At 42.0% G+C, this 18103-nt stretch overlaps 1 protein-coding gene across 1 annotated transcript; it reads left to right on the plus strand.

Moving 5' to 3' along the window:
• The first annotated feature begins 241 nt into the window (after positions 1-241).
• TOMM34 (translocase of outer mitochondrial membrane 34) lies at positions 242-17626 on the plus strand. The gene is made up of 7 exons (XM_074288509.1): positions 242-604; positions 8032-8131; positions 9554-9706; positions 12305-12474; positions 14945-15092; positions 16875-17001; positions 17235-17626. The coding sequence occupies exons 1-7, from the start codon at positions 478-480 to the stop codon at positions 17337-17339; spliced, it is 930 nt and encodes a 309-aa protein (XP_074144610.1). The 5' UTR covers positions 242-477; the 3' UTR covers positions 17340-17626.
• Positions 17627-18103: the final 477 nt, after the last annotated feature.

The following is an 18103-nucleotide window of genomic DNA, read 5'->3' on the forward strand; positions in this document are numbered from 1 at the left end:
TTCTGGGGAGGGGAGAAGGAGAGAAGGAACGAGTGATCGTAAGTGTAAGAGAAAGGATTTGAGACCTCTACAAGCATGTATCACGTGACCCCTAGCCTCCCCGGCCCTGAGTAAGGCCCGAGGCCCACCTTCAGACACCCAGGCCGCGGGACTCTCAAAAGGCGGCCCTCCCAGGGACGCGCGGGCTCTGCGGCTCCGGGGCTGCGGGGTACCCGGACCCTGTTACGCGAGGACTTCATTGTAAGGTGGCGCGCCCCACGCCCTCCAGCAGCCCCTTGTGCGCGCTCCTGCCCGCTCGCCCCGCATGCGCGCCCCCGTCTCTCTCGAGCGCCCCCCGGCAGCGCCCACCGGAGGTTCTAGGCGTCGGCGTCGCTTCCGGTCCGGAGGTGGGGGGAGGGGGCGGAGCCGGAGCCGGCGCCACAGCAACCGCGGAACGCGGACCCCGGCCTCCAGCCTCTGGTCGGCTCCGGTCCCGGGATGGCGCCCAAGCCCCCCGGCTCCGTCCTCGAGCTCCGCGCCGCCGGCAACGAAAGCTTCCGCAGCGGCCAGTACGCGGAGGCCGCCGAACTCTACGGCCGGGCCCTCGACGCGCTGCAGGAGACAGGTACGAGCCGCCCCGAGCCCCCGAAAGACCCCCCAGGGCCCCAGAAACATTCCCGGGGTCACTTAGGCACCCCCAGAGACCCGTCCCCGGGGACCCCAGTCTCTCCAGGGCCGCATAGACACCCCGGGGACCAGAGACCTGCCCCCGGGGACCCCAGGGGCTCCCTTAAGTCACAGACACCCCCGAGACCCCGGGTCACACATGCCCTCGGGGACCTCAGACTCCCCCCAGGCCCATCGGGAGGCCTGAGACAGCCCGAGGAGCTCATCTCCCCTCCAGGGTCACATGGACATGCGGGCCCCTAGACCCTCGGGGCTCCATCGATCCTCCAAGGACCCAGGAGACTCCTCCCCCCGCTGCAGAACCCAGAGGCATATTTCAAGGATCCCTCACAGATCCCGCTCCCCTTGGGGCAGACCCCCCTCACACGGAGAGCCCACAGCCATAGATACCCCAGGACCGGCGGACACCCCGACTATCCTGCTGAGTCTGTAAACCACCCCAGAGACCCCCCACTCCTCATCTGGAACGTGAGCGTTTTGGAAAGATTCGCTGACTTGGGGAGAGGGAACTAGCATTTATACAGGGCCTGCTGCGGGCGGAGGGGCTGTCCCCTTGCTACCGTTGAGGAACAGGCAGACAGGTTACGTCTGAACCCCGTCACTCCGGGCTCAGCACTCTCTCCGCTGCACCACTAGTTGGAAGGTACCTCCCAGTACAAGATGGATGGTGGGGGATTTCAGAGGGCCCTAAAGCTCCAGATCCCACAAATTCCCATCTCATCCCACTGACTCCTCCTCAGTCTCACGAAGGGCCCACCCGGCGTCCCACAGCCCCTGAACTCCACAAACTTCCACCCCCGGGACTCGGCTCCTTACACCGGTGTCACAGCCTGACCAATCATTAGCACGCGGGACTCCCAACAGCTCTATGTCCACATAATTTATCCCGCCTGTGTTCCAACCCCCGTAAACTTGGGTTACGCAGCCCCCAAGCAGCCTCAGAAACCACAGCTTACAGCACTCCAAATTCACACAGTTCTCCAGTTCCGTGAAGTTACATCCTTCTAGGCCCAAAGCCATACAGATTATGACCAGCTAGGATCCCCCCACACACCCTAACTCCAAATGGAGTCCTCCCCCAGCTCTGCCCCCGAGGACCATGTTTACCAGACTGACTTCACAGCCTGTCTTTCCTAACTACAGCACGATGTCTCTGGCCCACAGACTCCCAGCCTATCTAAATTACTCCTTTTCCCAAAAAGGTCTTCCCGGGTTCGCAGACTGTACAGTGACCTCCATTGGTCCTTCCAAACCTAGTTCTTTGGTCTCTACTAATGTCAGAGCTGGAAGCAGTGTTCAAGGCTATCTAGTCCCTTACAGTAGCCTTTTCTCTTTTCTAGTCTATATTTATTTTGGTCTTTGCTTTAACAAGTCTACAGTTTGATTGTACACAGGTACTTTCAAAGCGGATTCCTATATGAATAATGAGTCATTTCCTGTCTGTTGAAATATAATCATTTTTATCCATCCTGCCTCCTGAGTCCTTTTAGGTGAGGAATTTTTCACTTGAAGGGACCCAGCAGATCTGCCCTTATCTCTCATCCTTTTGGGGAAAGTCTGCCCTTGTTTATTCTTCTTAAAAATATATCATTAGTTCCATTTGTTTTTAACAAATAATTTCCTTCCCCTCCACTAGTCTGAACCTTCCCTTCTGACCACCCCACCCAAATATGCAAAAACACTCACTTAAAGAAATTGTCTTACAACATCTGTGATATTCCATTCTTGCAGTACACAACCCTTTCTGTGAAAGTATATTTTTTCATGATTTCTGGGACCTTTCTTGATTTTTTCCCCTCCATTACTTAGTTCAACTTTCTTTTAGTGATGTGTTCATTTACATTTTTGTGCTCATCATGTTTATTATTCTTTTGGTTCAACTTACTTGCTCCCTATCTTTTGATAAAAATCTTCCCATATTTGCCTCAGTTCCTCTTCTATGATGTGTAATATCTTCATTGCACAAAATTCCATTATGTATGTATAAGCATATAACAAAGTAGAAGATAGTTAAAGAGGGCAGACACTAGCAGCTCAGGAGATCAGTAAGTAAGCACATGGTGATCATGCTTGAAGTGCCCATCCTGAAGAAAGAGAAAAATTCTGTAATGAGGAAGTGCACTCTGAGCATGGAGAATTAGGATAAAAGACTCAGTGCTAATTATAAGGAACAGAGAGAGAATCACTTTGGCTATCAGATAATAGAGTGAGCAAAAGGCAGTGATAGAATAAGGAAGCATAGGTTGGGTCCACACACCCAGAAAAGGCCCCAACCTATCATTTTATCCGCATGCCCTCTCACCTACCTCCTCTAACCCTGTCTAATGGCCCTTGGTTTTAACTTTATTAAACTACACTAGGCTTTTTCATCTGGCCTTTTGGCAACCTGGGCTTCTTAAATTCCCTTCAGTTTTCCCAGTTTCTAGTGTCTTTCAACTACACGTGTGACCTCATCATGCTTACTGTGAACCTAAGAGCCTTCCATAGGTCCCACTAACTTAAGCAATACCTGAATGTCAGGAGAAGCTGGGACACTGATCCTGTTGTACACAACCAGCCAAAGACAGAGAGAAATTGTAACAAGAGTGGTGCCACCAGGAAGGGAGCAGGCACACTAATCCCAAAGGGTTGCAAGCTGGCCTGGAACTCAAAAGCATCCCTTGGGTTTTATACTAGCTGGAGGCCTTGTACCTTGACAAAGGGAAGGCTAATGGTCTCAGATTCCTACCTGCACCTTCCCTAATGCTAAATAAGAGGCCTGTGTTTCATTGGCATCTCAGAAGAAACAAATGTAAGCAAGCTATGAGGGAAACTCCTGAAGATATTTGAACAGTTTATGAACTACCAAATGAATAAAAGTGTGATAGAGAAAAGGAAGGGAAGAGAAGGGGAAAAGGAGAGAGGGAAGAAAAGAAGGAAGGAAAGAAGGGAAGAGGGAATGAAAGGGAAGGAGGGAAGAAAGGAAGGAAGGAGGAAGAAAAGAAAGGAAAGGGAAAGGAAGGAGGAAGAGAAAGAAGGAAAAAAGGAAAAAAAAGGAGAAAGGGAGGAAAGGAAAAAAGGAAGGAAGGAAGAAATGGCTGGTATCCTGGGAAATTTACCTAGTCAGCTTTGTGGAAGTTAGTCTGACCCAGTGCCCAAATATTAAGCCAAGCTTTTTTTTTTTTTTTTTTAAATAAATTTATTATTATTTTTCCCCCCCTCAGGCTGGGGTTAAGTGACTTGCCCAGGGTCACACAGCTAGGAAGTGTTAGTGTCTGAGACCAGATTTGAACTCGGGTCCTCCTGAATTCAGGGCTGGTGCTCTATCCATTGCGACACCTAGCTGCCCCCTTATTAAGCCAAACTTTGACAGTTGGGCCATACAGTGGACCCCTGAGCCTAGAGTTAAGAAGAACCAAGTTCAGATCTAGTTTTCCTAGGTATTTGACCCTGGATAAGTCATTAACTTCTGTCTACCTCAGTTTCCTTAACTGTAAAAATGGCAATAATAACAGTACCTACCTTCCAGAGCTATGGTGAAGATCAAATGAGATAATATTTGTCAAGCACTTAGCACAGTAGCTGCCACGTATTTGACATTTAATGACTTCCTTCCCTTACTATTGATTAGTTGGGGAAGCACTCTGTTGACCTTAATTTCTTCCTAAAATTAGGAGTTTGGACTTTATGCACTTTGACAATATGCTATAAAAACCTTTCCAGTTTGTTCTCTAATTTTAAGTTATGGTTATTTTTTCCATTCTTTTCTCATTTGTTATTTTCGTTGTTCAGTCTTTGTTAGTCATGTCTGACACTTTATGACCCTATTTGGGTTTTTTTCACAGAGATAGTAGAGTGATTTGCCATTCCCTTTTCCAGCTCGTTTTACAGATGAGGGAACTGAGGCAAACAGGGTTAAGTGACTTGTGCAGGGTCACAAAGCCAGTAAATGTCTTGAGGCCAGATTTGAACTCAGGAAGAAGTCTTCCAGACGCCAGGGCTGGGCTCTATCCACTGGACCACCCACCTGCTTCCTCATGTTATTATGCTGGTCTTCCTGGCTTCTGTCAGAATAAAGTTACAGGTTTGTAGCTGCCCAGCTAATCATATGCTTTTCAGTGTTGGCTTTAGAGCTGGGCTGCCAGATCCTTCTATGAGCATCCCTGAAATGGTGAGTGCTGTCAGGAAAAAGCCAAATATTTGTCAAACAGAACATCTCCTTAGCCACCTCTGCCTGCTGTAGGTCTCCCTGGTACTGTTTTTGACAAAGAACTGGACATGTAGTTGAAAAACCTTCATTTGAGTTCTGGCTCTGCTGTATCCCCTTGAGCAAATTGCCACTTCTGTGGCCTACTGTTCCTCTGACATAATCACCCTGGCCCTGCCTCCTTCACAGGGCTATTCTGCAGTCAAAAGAGATTATGAACATTGTTCTTTTTCATTCTCAGAGGACCTTGACATCAGGGAGTTGATGCAAGTGAATTGGATTTAAATGAGGGTGGGCTGTGCAAATTCACCAGCCTCATTTTCTCCTCCAGTCATCTGAGTTCAGTGGCAAGATATAGATAGCGAGTGGTGAAGGAGATAATGTAAATAAAGCACTTTGAAAGCTTTTATGGAATATAATCAAGCATTAAGCACTTACTATATTATAAGAGCTGTGCTAGGTGCTGGAGATTCAAAAACTTTTATCCCTGTCCTCAAGAAGGCGTATTGTCAATTTCTGAAATTTTCAACTAAGATTCCAGAGGTAGAATCTAAGAGATCCGTGTCCTTGCCCTAGCTCTGACATTGAGTAGTTGTATAACCTGACATAACTTACTTCATTTCCAAGGATCTCATTTTCCATATTGCAAATGGAGATGATAATTCTTTTTCTTTTTAAAAATTTTAGTAACAGATTTTTATCTTCAAAATACATGGAAAAATAGTTTTCAACATTTCTTTGCAAAAGCTTGTATTCCAAATTTTTCTCTCCCTTTCCCTTCTCTTCTTCCCCAAGATATCAAGTAATCCAATATAGGTTAATATGCGCAATTCTTCTAAACAGTTATCCACATTTATCATGCCACACAAGAAAAATCAGATCAAAAAGAGAAAAATGAGGGGAAAAAAGTAAGCAAACAAAAAAGTTGAAAATACTATGTTGTAATTCACACTCAGTCCCCACAGTCACCTCTCTGGGTGCAGATGGCTCTTTTCATCACAAGAAATGTCCTGAATCACCTCATTGTTGAAAAGAGCCACATCCATCAGAATTGATCCTCACTTAATCTTGTTGTTGCGTATACAATGTTCTCTCGGTTCTACTCACTTCATTCAGCATCAGTTCAGATAAGTCTCTCCAGGCCTTTAAGAAACCATTCTGCTGATCATTTCTTATAGAACAATAATATTTCATTACATTCATATACCATAACTATTAAGCCATTCCCCAACTAATGGGTATTTACTCAGTTTTTAGTTCCTTGCCACTACTTAAAAAGGGTTGTTACAAACATATTTGTCTATGTGGGTCCTTTTCCCTTTTTTATGATCTCTTTGGGATACAGACCCAGTAGAGACATTGTGGGATCAAAAGGTATACACAGTTTTATAACCCTTTGGGATCAAATCACAACAATATATTAGTGTCCCAATTTTCCCTCATCCCCTCCAATATTTATCATTTTTTTCCTGTCATCTTAGCCAATGTGAGAGGTGTGTAGTGGTACCTCAGAAGTATCTTAATTTGAATTTCTCTAATCAATAGTGATTTAGAGCCATTTTTTTCATATGATTAGAAATGGCTTTAATTTCTTTGTCTGAAAATTGTTCATATTCTTTGATTATCAATTGGAAAGTGACTTGTATTCGTATACATTTGATTTAATTTTCTATATATTTGGGAAATGAAGTCTTTATCAGAGCCTTTGGATGTAAATTTTTTTCCCATTTTCTGCTTCCCTTTTAATTTTGGCTACATTGGTTTTGTTTGTGCAAAACATTTAATTTAATATAATCAAAATTATCCATTTTGCATTTCATAATGTGGAGATGCTAATTCTTACATTATTTCTAGCCTCACAGAATTGAGGATAAAATCCAATCTTGGACATGAAAGTTAAAGGATATAGTTGTCTACAGTAGAATGTTATGAGTAGAACTTCCTAACTTTCTTATGAAGTTACTTCCTTTGTGTCTGATTCAATGTATGTATCTCCTGAATATGTTTAAAAAAAAAATAGATCCATAGTAAATACGGATTTCTGATATTGTAGCTCTTAGAAAGAAGGCCATCCCCAAGATGTACTTTTTCAGCACTATTTGGTGCCTTTTTCTTAGCTCAATAGCCAGTGAGAAAATGTGCAATAATAATAAGCTATAATGATAATTATTTTTCCACTCTCCTTCAGTATCTCATGGATGTCATGGAAATGACTTTAGATTCTTATCAGTGAGATGCAAACTCTTAACAAATCCTATCAGCCTGGAAAATTACAGGATAAGGGATGAGCTACAAGTGTCTTTTCAATAAAATTCAACGAATACTGATCTTATACCTCCTTTTTGCAAAATTCTTTCCCAGGTTCTGGAGATGCAAAGTCAAAAAGAGCACAAGATTCTTGCCCTCAAGAAATTTATATTCTGCTGTGGCATACTAATAAATACGTAGATTAGCAGAAGAAAAAAAATTATTTGTGGAGGGTTTTTAAAAAGCTAACTAACAAGCATCACTAACAGGTGATGGCACTTTAACTATGTTCTTAAAGAAGCTAAGGATTCCAAGAGGACAAGGAAGTCCATTCTGGGGACAAGATTGTGCTATGTATGGCTGTTTTCTGAGTACTAGTATCCCAAAAAGTCAGAGTATGTTATCAGCTTGATAAATGAATTTTTTGACCATACCATTCAGGACTTTACTAGATTGAGAAGGGGTCTTGGTTTGCATTAGACCAAGTTAGATTTTTGCCATCATTACATTGCTGTAGTGCCAGCAGGATTACAAAATGCTTTCCTCATAATAATCCTGTATGGTAGATAGTACATGTACCATTTTTGTTTTATGGAAGAGGAAATAGCTTAGTAGTTGTGTGATTCATCCAAAATCACTTGGTTAGTGAGTGGTAGAGATGGGCCCAAAAGGAGGGCATTGGATTCTAACTCCAGTGTTTTTTTTAATATATTACATATACTCTGAAGGGTGTGGAATCGAGTTCATGAATGGCAGAAGACGTGTGCATGTATGCAACATGAGAGATTGACTAACCTGTGGAGCCAACTCACATTCATATTTCTTTTGCCCTGGGCCATGTTCTGAAGAGTCCTGGATGTGGAGGGTTTTGTGTGGGTAGCCTCAGGCTTTTGTTGCTCAGTTTTTTGTACCTCATTTCCCTTTCTTAACAGGTCCGGCCAACCCTGAAGAAGAGAGTGTCCTCTATTCCAACCGAGCAGCTTGCCACTTGAAGGATGGAAACTGTACTCATTGCATTAAAGACTGCTCTGTGTAAGCAGTATTTCTTAAAGCTAAATGCAGCTTTGAATACCTTTTAGCTAGAGGGCCCCCAGGGTGATTCAGACCTGTGGGTGGTGGCCAGAAGTCATTTCCTCTCCTGGGCTAACCCTACTGGGCATATTGTGACTAATCTCAAAAAAGCTTTTCTGCCTGAGTCTGGAACAGGAGAGAGATTCAGAGGTTCTTCCCCTCTCTGGCCTTAGTGGCCAGGTGGTTTACTTTTTGTAACCAATCTGTAAAAAAGCAGGGCATGGAGTGGTTTGAGCTGGATGGGGGTCTTTGGGAAGAGCTGTAGAGGAAGGGAGGAAACTGTAGGCCCAGAATTGCTAGAATAGCCCCTGTCTTTCTGATTGGGGGATTACTGTGACTTTTAGTTGGGAGCCCCTTGTTCTCAGAAGTTTGGATTGTTCCGAAAAGCCATTTAGGGTGGTGTGGTGAAGAACATGCTAGACCCAGAGTCTGTTGGCTTGCATTCCTGTTTTTGTTCCACCCCTTAATAGCTGTTGTCTTCAGGTGATCATTTAGTTATTCTGTACCTAATTTCTTCATTCTTAAAGTTGATTGTAAGACCATAGATAAAAACTGGAGGAAGCTATTCAACCCACTCCCATTTTACAAATGAGTAAACTGACTTAAAAAAAATCAGACAGAATTAGATTTTAACCTGACTCCTATTATTGCATTGCCAACATCCTTGCTCCTATACCAAGCTAATGTCCTGAAATGCTCAATATATCTTCTATCTCATAATATTGTTTTGGGGCAGGTGCTCATAAAGCTAAAGTATGATAGAAATTAGATAGTTGGCATCTTTATTCATTGCCATATTCCATCTTCTGGTGTTTTCCTTAATTTTTTCTCTCTTGATTTACTCCCATCTAGTTAAACCCTATTTTGTCTTTTTTTAGTTAACAGTATGTTGTAATGGATAGAGAGCTGATCTTGAAACTAGGAAGACTTGGGTGAAGTCATGCCTCTAACAGATTAATCCTGGCAAGGCTATGTCTTTCATTGCAGAGGTTATCTACACTAAGCCAGTGAATTCAGAGATCCTGACCCGGCCCTTTAAGATTTAAGAAGCACTTGCCCCACCATAACTCTGTGGGTTAGGTACTATAAACATCATTATCCCCCTTTTACATAGGAGGAAATTAAAATTAGGTGAAATGATTCGTCCAGCCCTACAAAGTAAGTGTCAAATCTATCTTGTGATACCACATTAGAATATTTTTGACACCAAACCAGAGAAAGGTAATATGACTCAGAGGAATTTTCTCCAGAATATTCTCCTGATGTTCCATTTTGACTATGTTTTGCCACACTGGTCTCTGGGTTGAAACAGCCAAAGAGTAATGGGTAGAATGGTGTTCCTTTGACTCAGGAGGTCACATGGCTTTTTCTTCTCTCTTCTAGTGCATTGTCTTTGGTTCCTTTTGGCATAAAACCCTTGTTAAGGCGGGCAGCGGCTTATGAAGCATTGGAAAAATACCAGCTGGCCTATGTGGATTACAAGACAGTGTTGCAGATAGACTGTACTCTGCCAGCTGCACACGATGGAGTCAACAGGTAAGTCTGCCTTGCTACCTATAATCTCCATGGAAACCAGGAGTCCAGTCAAGTTGGCTAGTATTGAACACTTTCCTTGCTTGTCTTCTGGCACAAAACTGCCAGCTTAAGACTAGCTTAGGAAAGAGATAGGGCATCATTATTTGTAGCTTTTGCTTCTTAAAAATGAACTCAGAAAGCAAAGCAAGGACAGCATCCTTTTCCCAGGTTCATAGACATCTGTATAGTATATCCATCACAAGGAAACTTCTGTTTGGAGAAAAAGTCTACATTCAGATCATCTTTAATGGAGAAGTGTGTGACGTTATAAAGTTCTTTCCAGATCTATACCCTGAATGTCTTAAGTTGTGCTGAGACACAAACTAATCTTCCTAATACATTAGTGTATGAGTTTAACTAAGTTACACACTGCCTGTCCTCACTGCCAGACTTCTCAGCTCTCTCTTCAAAATCTGGTCCCAGCCTACATTTTAGATTTTTCTCCCACTGCTTTCCTTAGAATTATTTAAACTTTGGCCAAACTGGACTATTTGCTATCTCTTGTTCACATCCAAGTGCTTCCTGGCTCTTTCCCTTCTTTCACATGATCCTTGTTCCTAAAATTCCCCACTTTTAAAAAATCCTCCTTGTTATTTGGGGCCTAACTGAAATAACACCCCTTTTTGTGAAAATTTCCCAACTAAAAGTAACGGCTACCTATATCATAGAGTATATATAGTAAGACAGTGACTACCCACCTTCCCACTATTCCCAGTTTTCTATTTTCCAGGGTAATCATTTCCATTTCCTTTAATTAAGTCTCATGACAAACTTGAGGTACTTCATCATCCTGGTTACTCTCTGCAGAATACTCTTCAGCTTATTCCTAAAATTCCTAAAATGTAGCACTCAGAATTCAGTGCTGTACTTCAAATGTGGGCTGACCGCATAATGATCCTTTAGTATTTCATTTTAGAATTTTTCATTTTTATACAGGATTTACATCCTATGTAGAATGCTATAGTTCTATACTATTCTATAGGCTGTAGTTTATAGAATACATTTTTCTTGTCTTTTTGGAAAATTGGTAAATTTGTCCTTTCACAATTCTGTGGTAGCTCACCTGTACAGACCTTTTCAGAGATCAATGATGGTAAATAACTCAGCCATCACACCTGCTAGTTGTTTGCTTTATTGTTTTTTAAGTACAAGAGAATGTCGTTTATCAAAATCAGGTGACTTGAATTCATCAAGAGAAGTTGGGTATTCTTTTTCAATTGCTTCACTTATCTTGGGTTTCAGTTTCCTGTTATTCATTTTTGTTCTGTCCTTTTTAGTCCAAAGATCATTTTGCTTGGCAGAGAAAAGATAACCACCATGAGTTGAGCAGCTTTGCTTTTTCTTCCCTTGACTATTACTGTCTCATCTGTTTTCAGGCATGATCTGGTCCCATCTTTGACCTCTCTCTCCCAAGACAATATAGTTTAAAAAATCTTTTTGTTATTCTTAGCCTAACTTTGATAGACTTAGATGTTTTTGAGTTGTAGTAGTGTTCTTGCCATTCTTTCGGGACCATATTTTGCTTTTATAGACATCTTCTGTTCCCTGTCTTCTCTTCCATTTAAAAACTTAGATTGGTTGATAAGACCCTCCATGCATTTGCATCAGCTCTTCAATGATTCCGTTTTTATCTTATCTAAATTGTTTTTCTTTGTGCCTTTAGAATTTCATTTTCTACCCCTCCTGGGAACACTTACAGAATTTCAGGCAATAGGATCCTTCCTATCCTTTCCCTGAACACTTAGAAATTGAGGGCGCATATTAATTTTTCTAGCTTACCTCTCCTTTTTACTTGCAGATTCAAAGATGGAATTGTTACTTTGCTATGAAAATTCACATTATTTCCACCACAGTAATCAGCCTCTCATTGTTGGGGAAAATCAGATCAGAAGAGAATTCTCTATTGTTGATTCCTTCACTTTTCAAAGGCTGAAATTATCATTAAGACAAATAAAGAAATTACCACTCTCTGCTTTTGCAAGAGAAAAAGCGTCTGCAGATGTCTGAATAATATAAAGTCTCTCATTACTACTATCTTATGTCTCATTATCAGCAATGTGATCTGTTTCTTGAATTCTTCATCTATTTTTTTTTTTCTAGGTGCTCTAACATTCTGCTGACTATCACTTCTCTTTCTGCTTCTTTTGATCATCTCAATAATCTCTACCATGCTTCCCCCCTCTGGTTCATATATGTCTTGCAAGTATAACTTTTTAAAACAAAATGTTATATTTATAATGCCTTTCCCCCTCATTCCTTCCCCTTTCAGAGCCATATTTCAGGTGTAGATATTTTCCTACTAAATTTTAATGATACCCATTAGGTCAAATTTGTCTCTTTATTCTCTAGTGTACCATGCATGTTACCCAGATGCTCCACATTTGTATATAGACACCTAAAATCAAGAATTTTTATTATCAGCTCCTTTCTTGCATTTTAGTCTTTGGTGAGCACTGACTGAGATGTTAACTGTGCCTTATACCCTGCATACTGGATGATGGAAATATTTGAGTAGCTCAGCCAGAAAACCTCTTTTTAATACTTTGCCTTTTGTTGTAGGATGACCAAAGCTCTCATGGACACAGATGGGCTTGAGTGGCGTCTTAAGCTGCCTCCCATCCCCTCAGTGCCAGTTGCAGCTCAAAAGAGATGGGAAGCAGCTCCAGGGGGTGACCATGAGAAGGCAGCCAAAAGCAAACTCAAAGAAGCCGACACCTTAAAGAACAAAGGTGAGCCTCATCCCATCTTTTCCCTAGGGATAGTGGTTTAAAGTAAGTCATACATGAATCATAGTGCATTTAATTAAGTATCATAAACCAAGGAAAATACATCTTTCTATTTCTCTCTTTAAAAAATTTTTTTATTAAAGCTTTCTATTTTCAAAACACATGCATGGATAATTTTTTTTTTTTTTTTTTTTTTTTTTTTTTTTTTAATTTTTTATTTTATTTTATAATTATAACATTTTTTGACATTACATATGCATGGGTAATTTTTTACAACATTATCCCTTGCACTTACTTCTGTTCAGATTTTTTTCCCTTCCTCCCCCAACCCCCTCCCCCAGATGGCAAGCAGTCTTATATATGTTAAATATATTACAGTATATTCTAGATACAATATATGTGTGTAGAACCGAATTTTTTTGTTGCACAGGAAGAATTGGATTCAGAAGGTAAAAATAACAGTTTACATTCATTTCTCAGTGTTCCTTTTCTGGATGTAGCTGGTTCTGTCCATCATTAATCAATTGGAATTGGATTAGCTCTTCTCTATGTTGAAGAAATCCACTTCCATCAGCATACTCCTCATACAGTATCATTGTTGAAGTGTATAAAGATCTTCTGGTTCTGCTCGTTTCACTCAGCACATGGATAATTTTTTAACACTGACCCTTGCACAGCCTTGTATTCCAAATTTTCCCCTCCTTCCCCTTACTCCCTCCCTTAAATGGCAAGCAATTCAATATATGTTATACATGTTAAAATATATGTTAAATCCAATATATGCAAATATATTTATACAATTATCTTGCACAAAAAAAAATCAAATCAAAAAGGAATAAGGAAACAATGCAAGCGAACAACAATAGAAAGAGTGAGAATGTTATATTGTGATCCACACTCAGTTCCCACAGTCCTCTCTCTGGATGTAAATAGTTACATAGCTTTCAGCCCCCTAGATACTATAAATACAAGTCCAGAAGAGTCTTCCTGGATTGGGAGAGCCAAAGATCAAGAAAGAAAATGCCACTTCTAAACCCCTTGTATGTTTTCCACCTTGAGGACTTTTGTTTCTATGTGGTTTTACATGTATTATCTCATTTTATTTTCACAAAAGCACTATAAACTTGGCAGGTTAGGAAATATAAATTCCCAATATAAAGATGAAGAAACCCACCAAGAAAGGTCCACTGATTTGCTCAAGAATCCCTCAAAAGGGCAGTGGCAGAGCTTACAGGTTAATCTAGGTCCTACCATTGGAGTGGGGCTGAAACAGAAACAGCTCCACATGTTTTCAGTTCTTCCTTCTTGGTACAGATGAGCAAGGATCTGAGTCTCAGAGACAGTCGAAGATTGCTCAGTAGCCTGGGTTTCTGTCTATTGTCTCCCTCTTCTTTTTTTCCTAAAAGCAGAGATGAAAGACTTTTCTGTATTGGGCCTCTGTCATCCCTTTTCATAACAGTGTCATCTGATTGATAGAAAAGGATGTAACAAATATCAAATAAAATGGGCATTTTCATTGACGTAGAACAGAAAAAGAGAATTGCTCTGGTGGAACATTTAGCCTCCTTCTTAGGGGTATAAGTTTGGACTGTGTCTTTCAGAGTTATTCTGCTTGTCTATATTTTCTGGCCTTATTTCTCTACATTTTAAAAAAGTGCTGTAATGACCCTCTTTCTTCCCACTTATTCCCACCCTACCCCTCCTATTGGGAGAGTTAGGGTGGAGCCTTTATAACATATGCCTAGTCTAGCAAAAAAAAATCTCCCTGTGGACTGTGTCTGTCTTGTGCATCTGGAGATCATCTTCTCTGTGTCAAGAGGTGAGTAGCTTGCTTCATCCTCAGTCCTCTAGTCTCATAGTTGATCATTGCATTTGTAAACATTTTCAAGTCATTCAAAGTGTTTTGTTTTTATAATGATGTTATATGAATTGTTCTTTTTCTGCTTACTTTGCTCTGCATCAATTCATACCAGTCTCCCCATGTTTCACAGAAACTATCCCATTTCAATCTACCTTATGATGTAAAAATATTCCATTACATCCATTCACCATAATTTACTTAGCTATTCACCAATAGTGGGGTGTCCTCTTAATTCCCAGTTTTTGATGGTATAACTTTCAAAACATTTTCATGACCATTATTTCATTTCAGCTTTACAACACTGCGGTGAGATAGGTGAGGCAATGGTCATAACTCCAGTTTGAAAGATAAGGAACTAAGGCTCAAGATGAACAACGGTTTGTATAACATCACATGATTGTTAGGCACAGAACCAGGACTAGAGTTGCAGATATAACCTATCAGTCTGAATAGAAGCCAAATGTTTTCTTGCCAAATCCACTTCTACACAGCTATCAATAAGAAGTGGCATTTTTCTGTCTGTATCTTTGAACCTTTTTTTTTTTTTCCCTTCTAAGAGATGTCATTTTAGGAATACAACCTATATTAGGTATGCTGATGTTCTTTTTCTAGTGCCTACTGTTGGAGACAAAGAACGAGCCCGGGCCCTAAAGGAAGAAGGCAATGAGCTGGTGAAAAAAGGGAAACATAAGGAGGCAGCAGAGAAGTACAGTGAGAGTCTTATGTTCAATAGCATGGAATCTGCAACCTATACTAACAGGTACCTGGATGGGTAGTGTCAGGACTAACTTTATTCTACACTGGAGGCTTCCTAAGTGCTTTGAAGTGGTGAGGGTTCATTATGTCTCCTTCCTATCAGAACACTTGACTCATTCTTTCTCTGCCCTCGGAACAGTGTAAATTGGTCTTCTGTTAGGAAAGGCAGAGACCCGGTAAAAATATCTACCAAGGGAATCCTTTAAATCCTTGGTTGAAGTTAAGAGAATGGCACTCATACACATACATACATCCATTTTGAGAATAATAATTTAATTTACTATACCATTGTTACAAAGGGCTTGATATTTTCTCATGTGATCCCCACAGAAAACCTCTGAGATAGATCCCAAATTCAAACTTGGGACTCCCAATCCTATGCTCTTTCCATGAGTATAACAATATTCAGCCTTTCCATGAAAATAATAGCTGTTTCTCCTTTTATAGTACTTTAATGTTTACAATGGATTTCCTTGATAATGCCTCTTCCTTTGTAAGTGAGGAAAACGAGACCTATAGAGGATGGATTGCTAATGTTATGTAGCTAGTCATGAGTTTGGCAGAGCTGAGATTGAGCTGATAGGAGCATTGGATCTGAAGTCAGAACAACTGGGTTCTCATGTCAGCTCTGCTATTGAGTCGTTGTATCAGGTCCAGTCCCTTCTCCTCTCTATTTTCTCCTCTGTCGATAAAGGGGATTAGGCTACATGACTTCTGAAGTCACTGAGCTTTTGAGTCAAACTCCAGCACTTTATATTTTACCTCATTTTCTTCTCAGCCTGCAGTTTTCTTAACAAACCCTAATTCTTGCATCCCCTTGTGCTCCTCTGTACCAGATGCTAGTATTGTTGAAGGGATGAAAATTACTGAAAACTGGGAGGAGGGGGGTACATTTTCATTGGCCACATAGGAAGCTCATGGCCTTAGCTTCAATTCTAAAAATTTTTATCAAGTACCTCCCCTGTAGTATGCTAAGGAGTGCTGTGAAGATTGATTGACAAAGTGTGCCCTAAGAGATCTCACAATCTAGTGGAGAGAATGAAACTGAGAATACATGCATAGGAAAGAGCCAAAGGGAAAATCCCTTCTGCTGTGGGATGGAACGTATGCTCTCCCTTTATGCACTCATGTGTGGAGTGAAGAAGAGAAGGTCAAGGGGACTTTTCTAGGTTAGAATTATCTTCTACCCCATTAGGCCATTAGCCATTTCTTTTCCTAAAGTCTCTCAAGGTCTGAGGACTTAGAAGGGATTGTGACAGCAGAATTCTTTCTGTGAGCAGGAACCTAGAGTTGTATTTCTTTTTCATCCTTGTAACAGTACAGTACAGTAGTGATGAAGCACGCTTAAGGCAGGAAACCTTGATTGCTACCTGTATAGTCTAGGTAACTTTCTTCTCTGAGTTGGTTTCCTCACTTTTAAAACAAACTCTTAAATAGCAAGTATTTATTAAACTTGTACTACCAGTCACTGTGCTAACCACTGGGAATGTAATTCCAACTCTGGCAAAAGTCCCCAAGGTCCTTCTAGCTCTATTTCAGGAGATCCTGACTTGCACAACTAAGTCTTGAACAACTATAGTGAATCCAGAGGGAAAGGGAAGTCCAGATCCTTCTTGATCATATTACTAGCAACTTCTGGTCCCATAGTAGCTTCTGAACTCTTAACTCATCCCCCAAGTCCAAATGCAGCATTTTCTGGGACATCATGCTGCCTTCCAGGGGTATGCCCCTTGGGCCTGGGGCTCAGCTTCCTTCTCTATTTTTATACTCATTTGTCTGCCTTCAGAGCCCTCTGCTATTTGTCACTGAAGAAATACAAAGAGGCTGTAAAGGACTGCACTGAGGCTCTCAAATTAGACTCAAAGAACGTCAAAGCATTTTACAGGCGTGCCCAGGCATTCAAAGAACTCAAGGTAAGTGGGAGCCCCTTCCACACCCTGACCAGGGCTCTGTTAAGCCCAGGGGTTGCCCCTGCTGCTGGTCCAATTCCCAAAGCTGGCCCAACTGGCCCAGTTAGGATGTGCCTGCATCTTCTTGCCCCTTCTCAGCCCCTCTAGCAGGTGTGCCAGGTAAGTACTGACTACAGGCCCTAGCCTCCTGCCTTCCATCTTCCCTTATCCTCACCCCCACCCCCCCACCCCCCCAGGACTATCAATCCAGCCTTGAAGACGTCAACAGCCTCCTGAGTATTGAGCCAGAGAACAGCGCCGCCGCCAAGCTGAGGCAGGAAGTCAACCGGAGCTTAAAATAAATAAAGTCCAGGAAGGGGCAGCAAACCTGCCTGATTTCACTCCGAGAAGCTAAGGGCCTCTTTGTCTGCTCCAGGGCTAAGAGAAAGAGAGAACAAGTGAGCCCTTTGACCCAGGCCAACTAAGGCCCCAGGCCTGGCACCCCAGCTTCTCCTTGTACCCATCCACACTTGGCTTTCTCCTCCTCCAGAATCTTTGCTCACTCCAGATCAGCCCAGGTAGGGAGCCAGGCCTCCTTCCTCTGTGCTACTCTTTCCTCATGGTAAACTCAGTCTTCTTTACCCACTAAGCATGTCCCAGCTCTAGTTCCTAGCGCCAGACAGCTCAACTCACGTTGAATGGGGTCAGGTATCAGTATGCAAACTAGGCCCCCAGCCCTGCCCACCTAGTGTCATTTGGGGCACAGTACAGAGCTTCCCCCCCCAGATCTTTTGGGGCCCAGGTTATGTGGCAGCCTCATTGTGGATGGAACCTTTGGTAGTCTTTGGTCACAACTTGTGTCCTTGTGCAGCCAGTGCTTGCATTGGACCATTATTCTGGGTACTGGTTTGAGTACATGACCCCTCCTAAACCCTTGTATCCTGTTTCAAATTGCTTGAGTATCTGCATGGCAGCAGCCACATTCCCTGCTTCCCAGGACTGGAGCTACCAACCTTAGTTTGGAAGTTGGCTTGTTGCATGTTTTGAGTGGGGAAGCCATCTTGGCTCCAAGTTTAAGAAGTGGCAGCTTTAGGGCACCTTTCAAAGAGTCGTCCTTCCTCTGTCC

The sequence above is a fragment of the Sminthopsis crassicaudata genome, chromosome 2, assembly GCF_048593235.1.
Source record: "Sminthopsis crassicaudata isolate SCR6 chromosome 2, ASM4859323v1, whole genome shotgun sequence".
Lineage (NCBI taxonomy): Eukaryota > Metazoa > Chordata > Mammalia > Dasyuromorphia > Dasyuridae > Sminthopsis > Sminthopsis crassicaudata.

What these genes read in the sequence shown, in the direction of transcription:
- TOMM34 (XM_074288509.1), top strand. Translation starts at nt 478, where the DNA reads ATGGCGCCCAAGCCCCCCGGCTCCGTCCTCGAGCTCCGCGCCGCCGGC. An exon ending in GCACACGATGGAGTCAACAG is followed by an intron (nt 9,707 to 12,304) that starts GTAAGTCTGCCT and finishes CTTTTGTTGTAG; the next exon opens with GATGACCAAAGCTCTCATGG. An exon ending in TCTGCAACCTATACTAACAG is followed by an intron (nt 15,093 to 16,874) that starts GTACCTGGATGG and finishes GTCTGCCTTCAG; the next exon opens with AGCCCTCTGCTATTTGTCAC.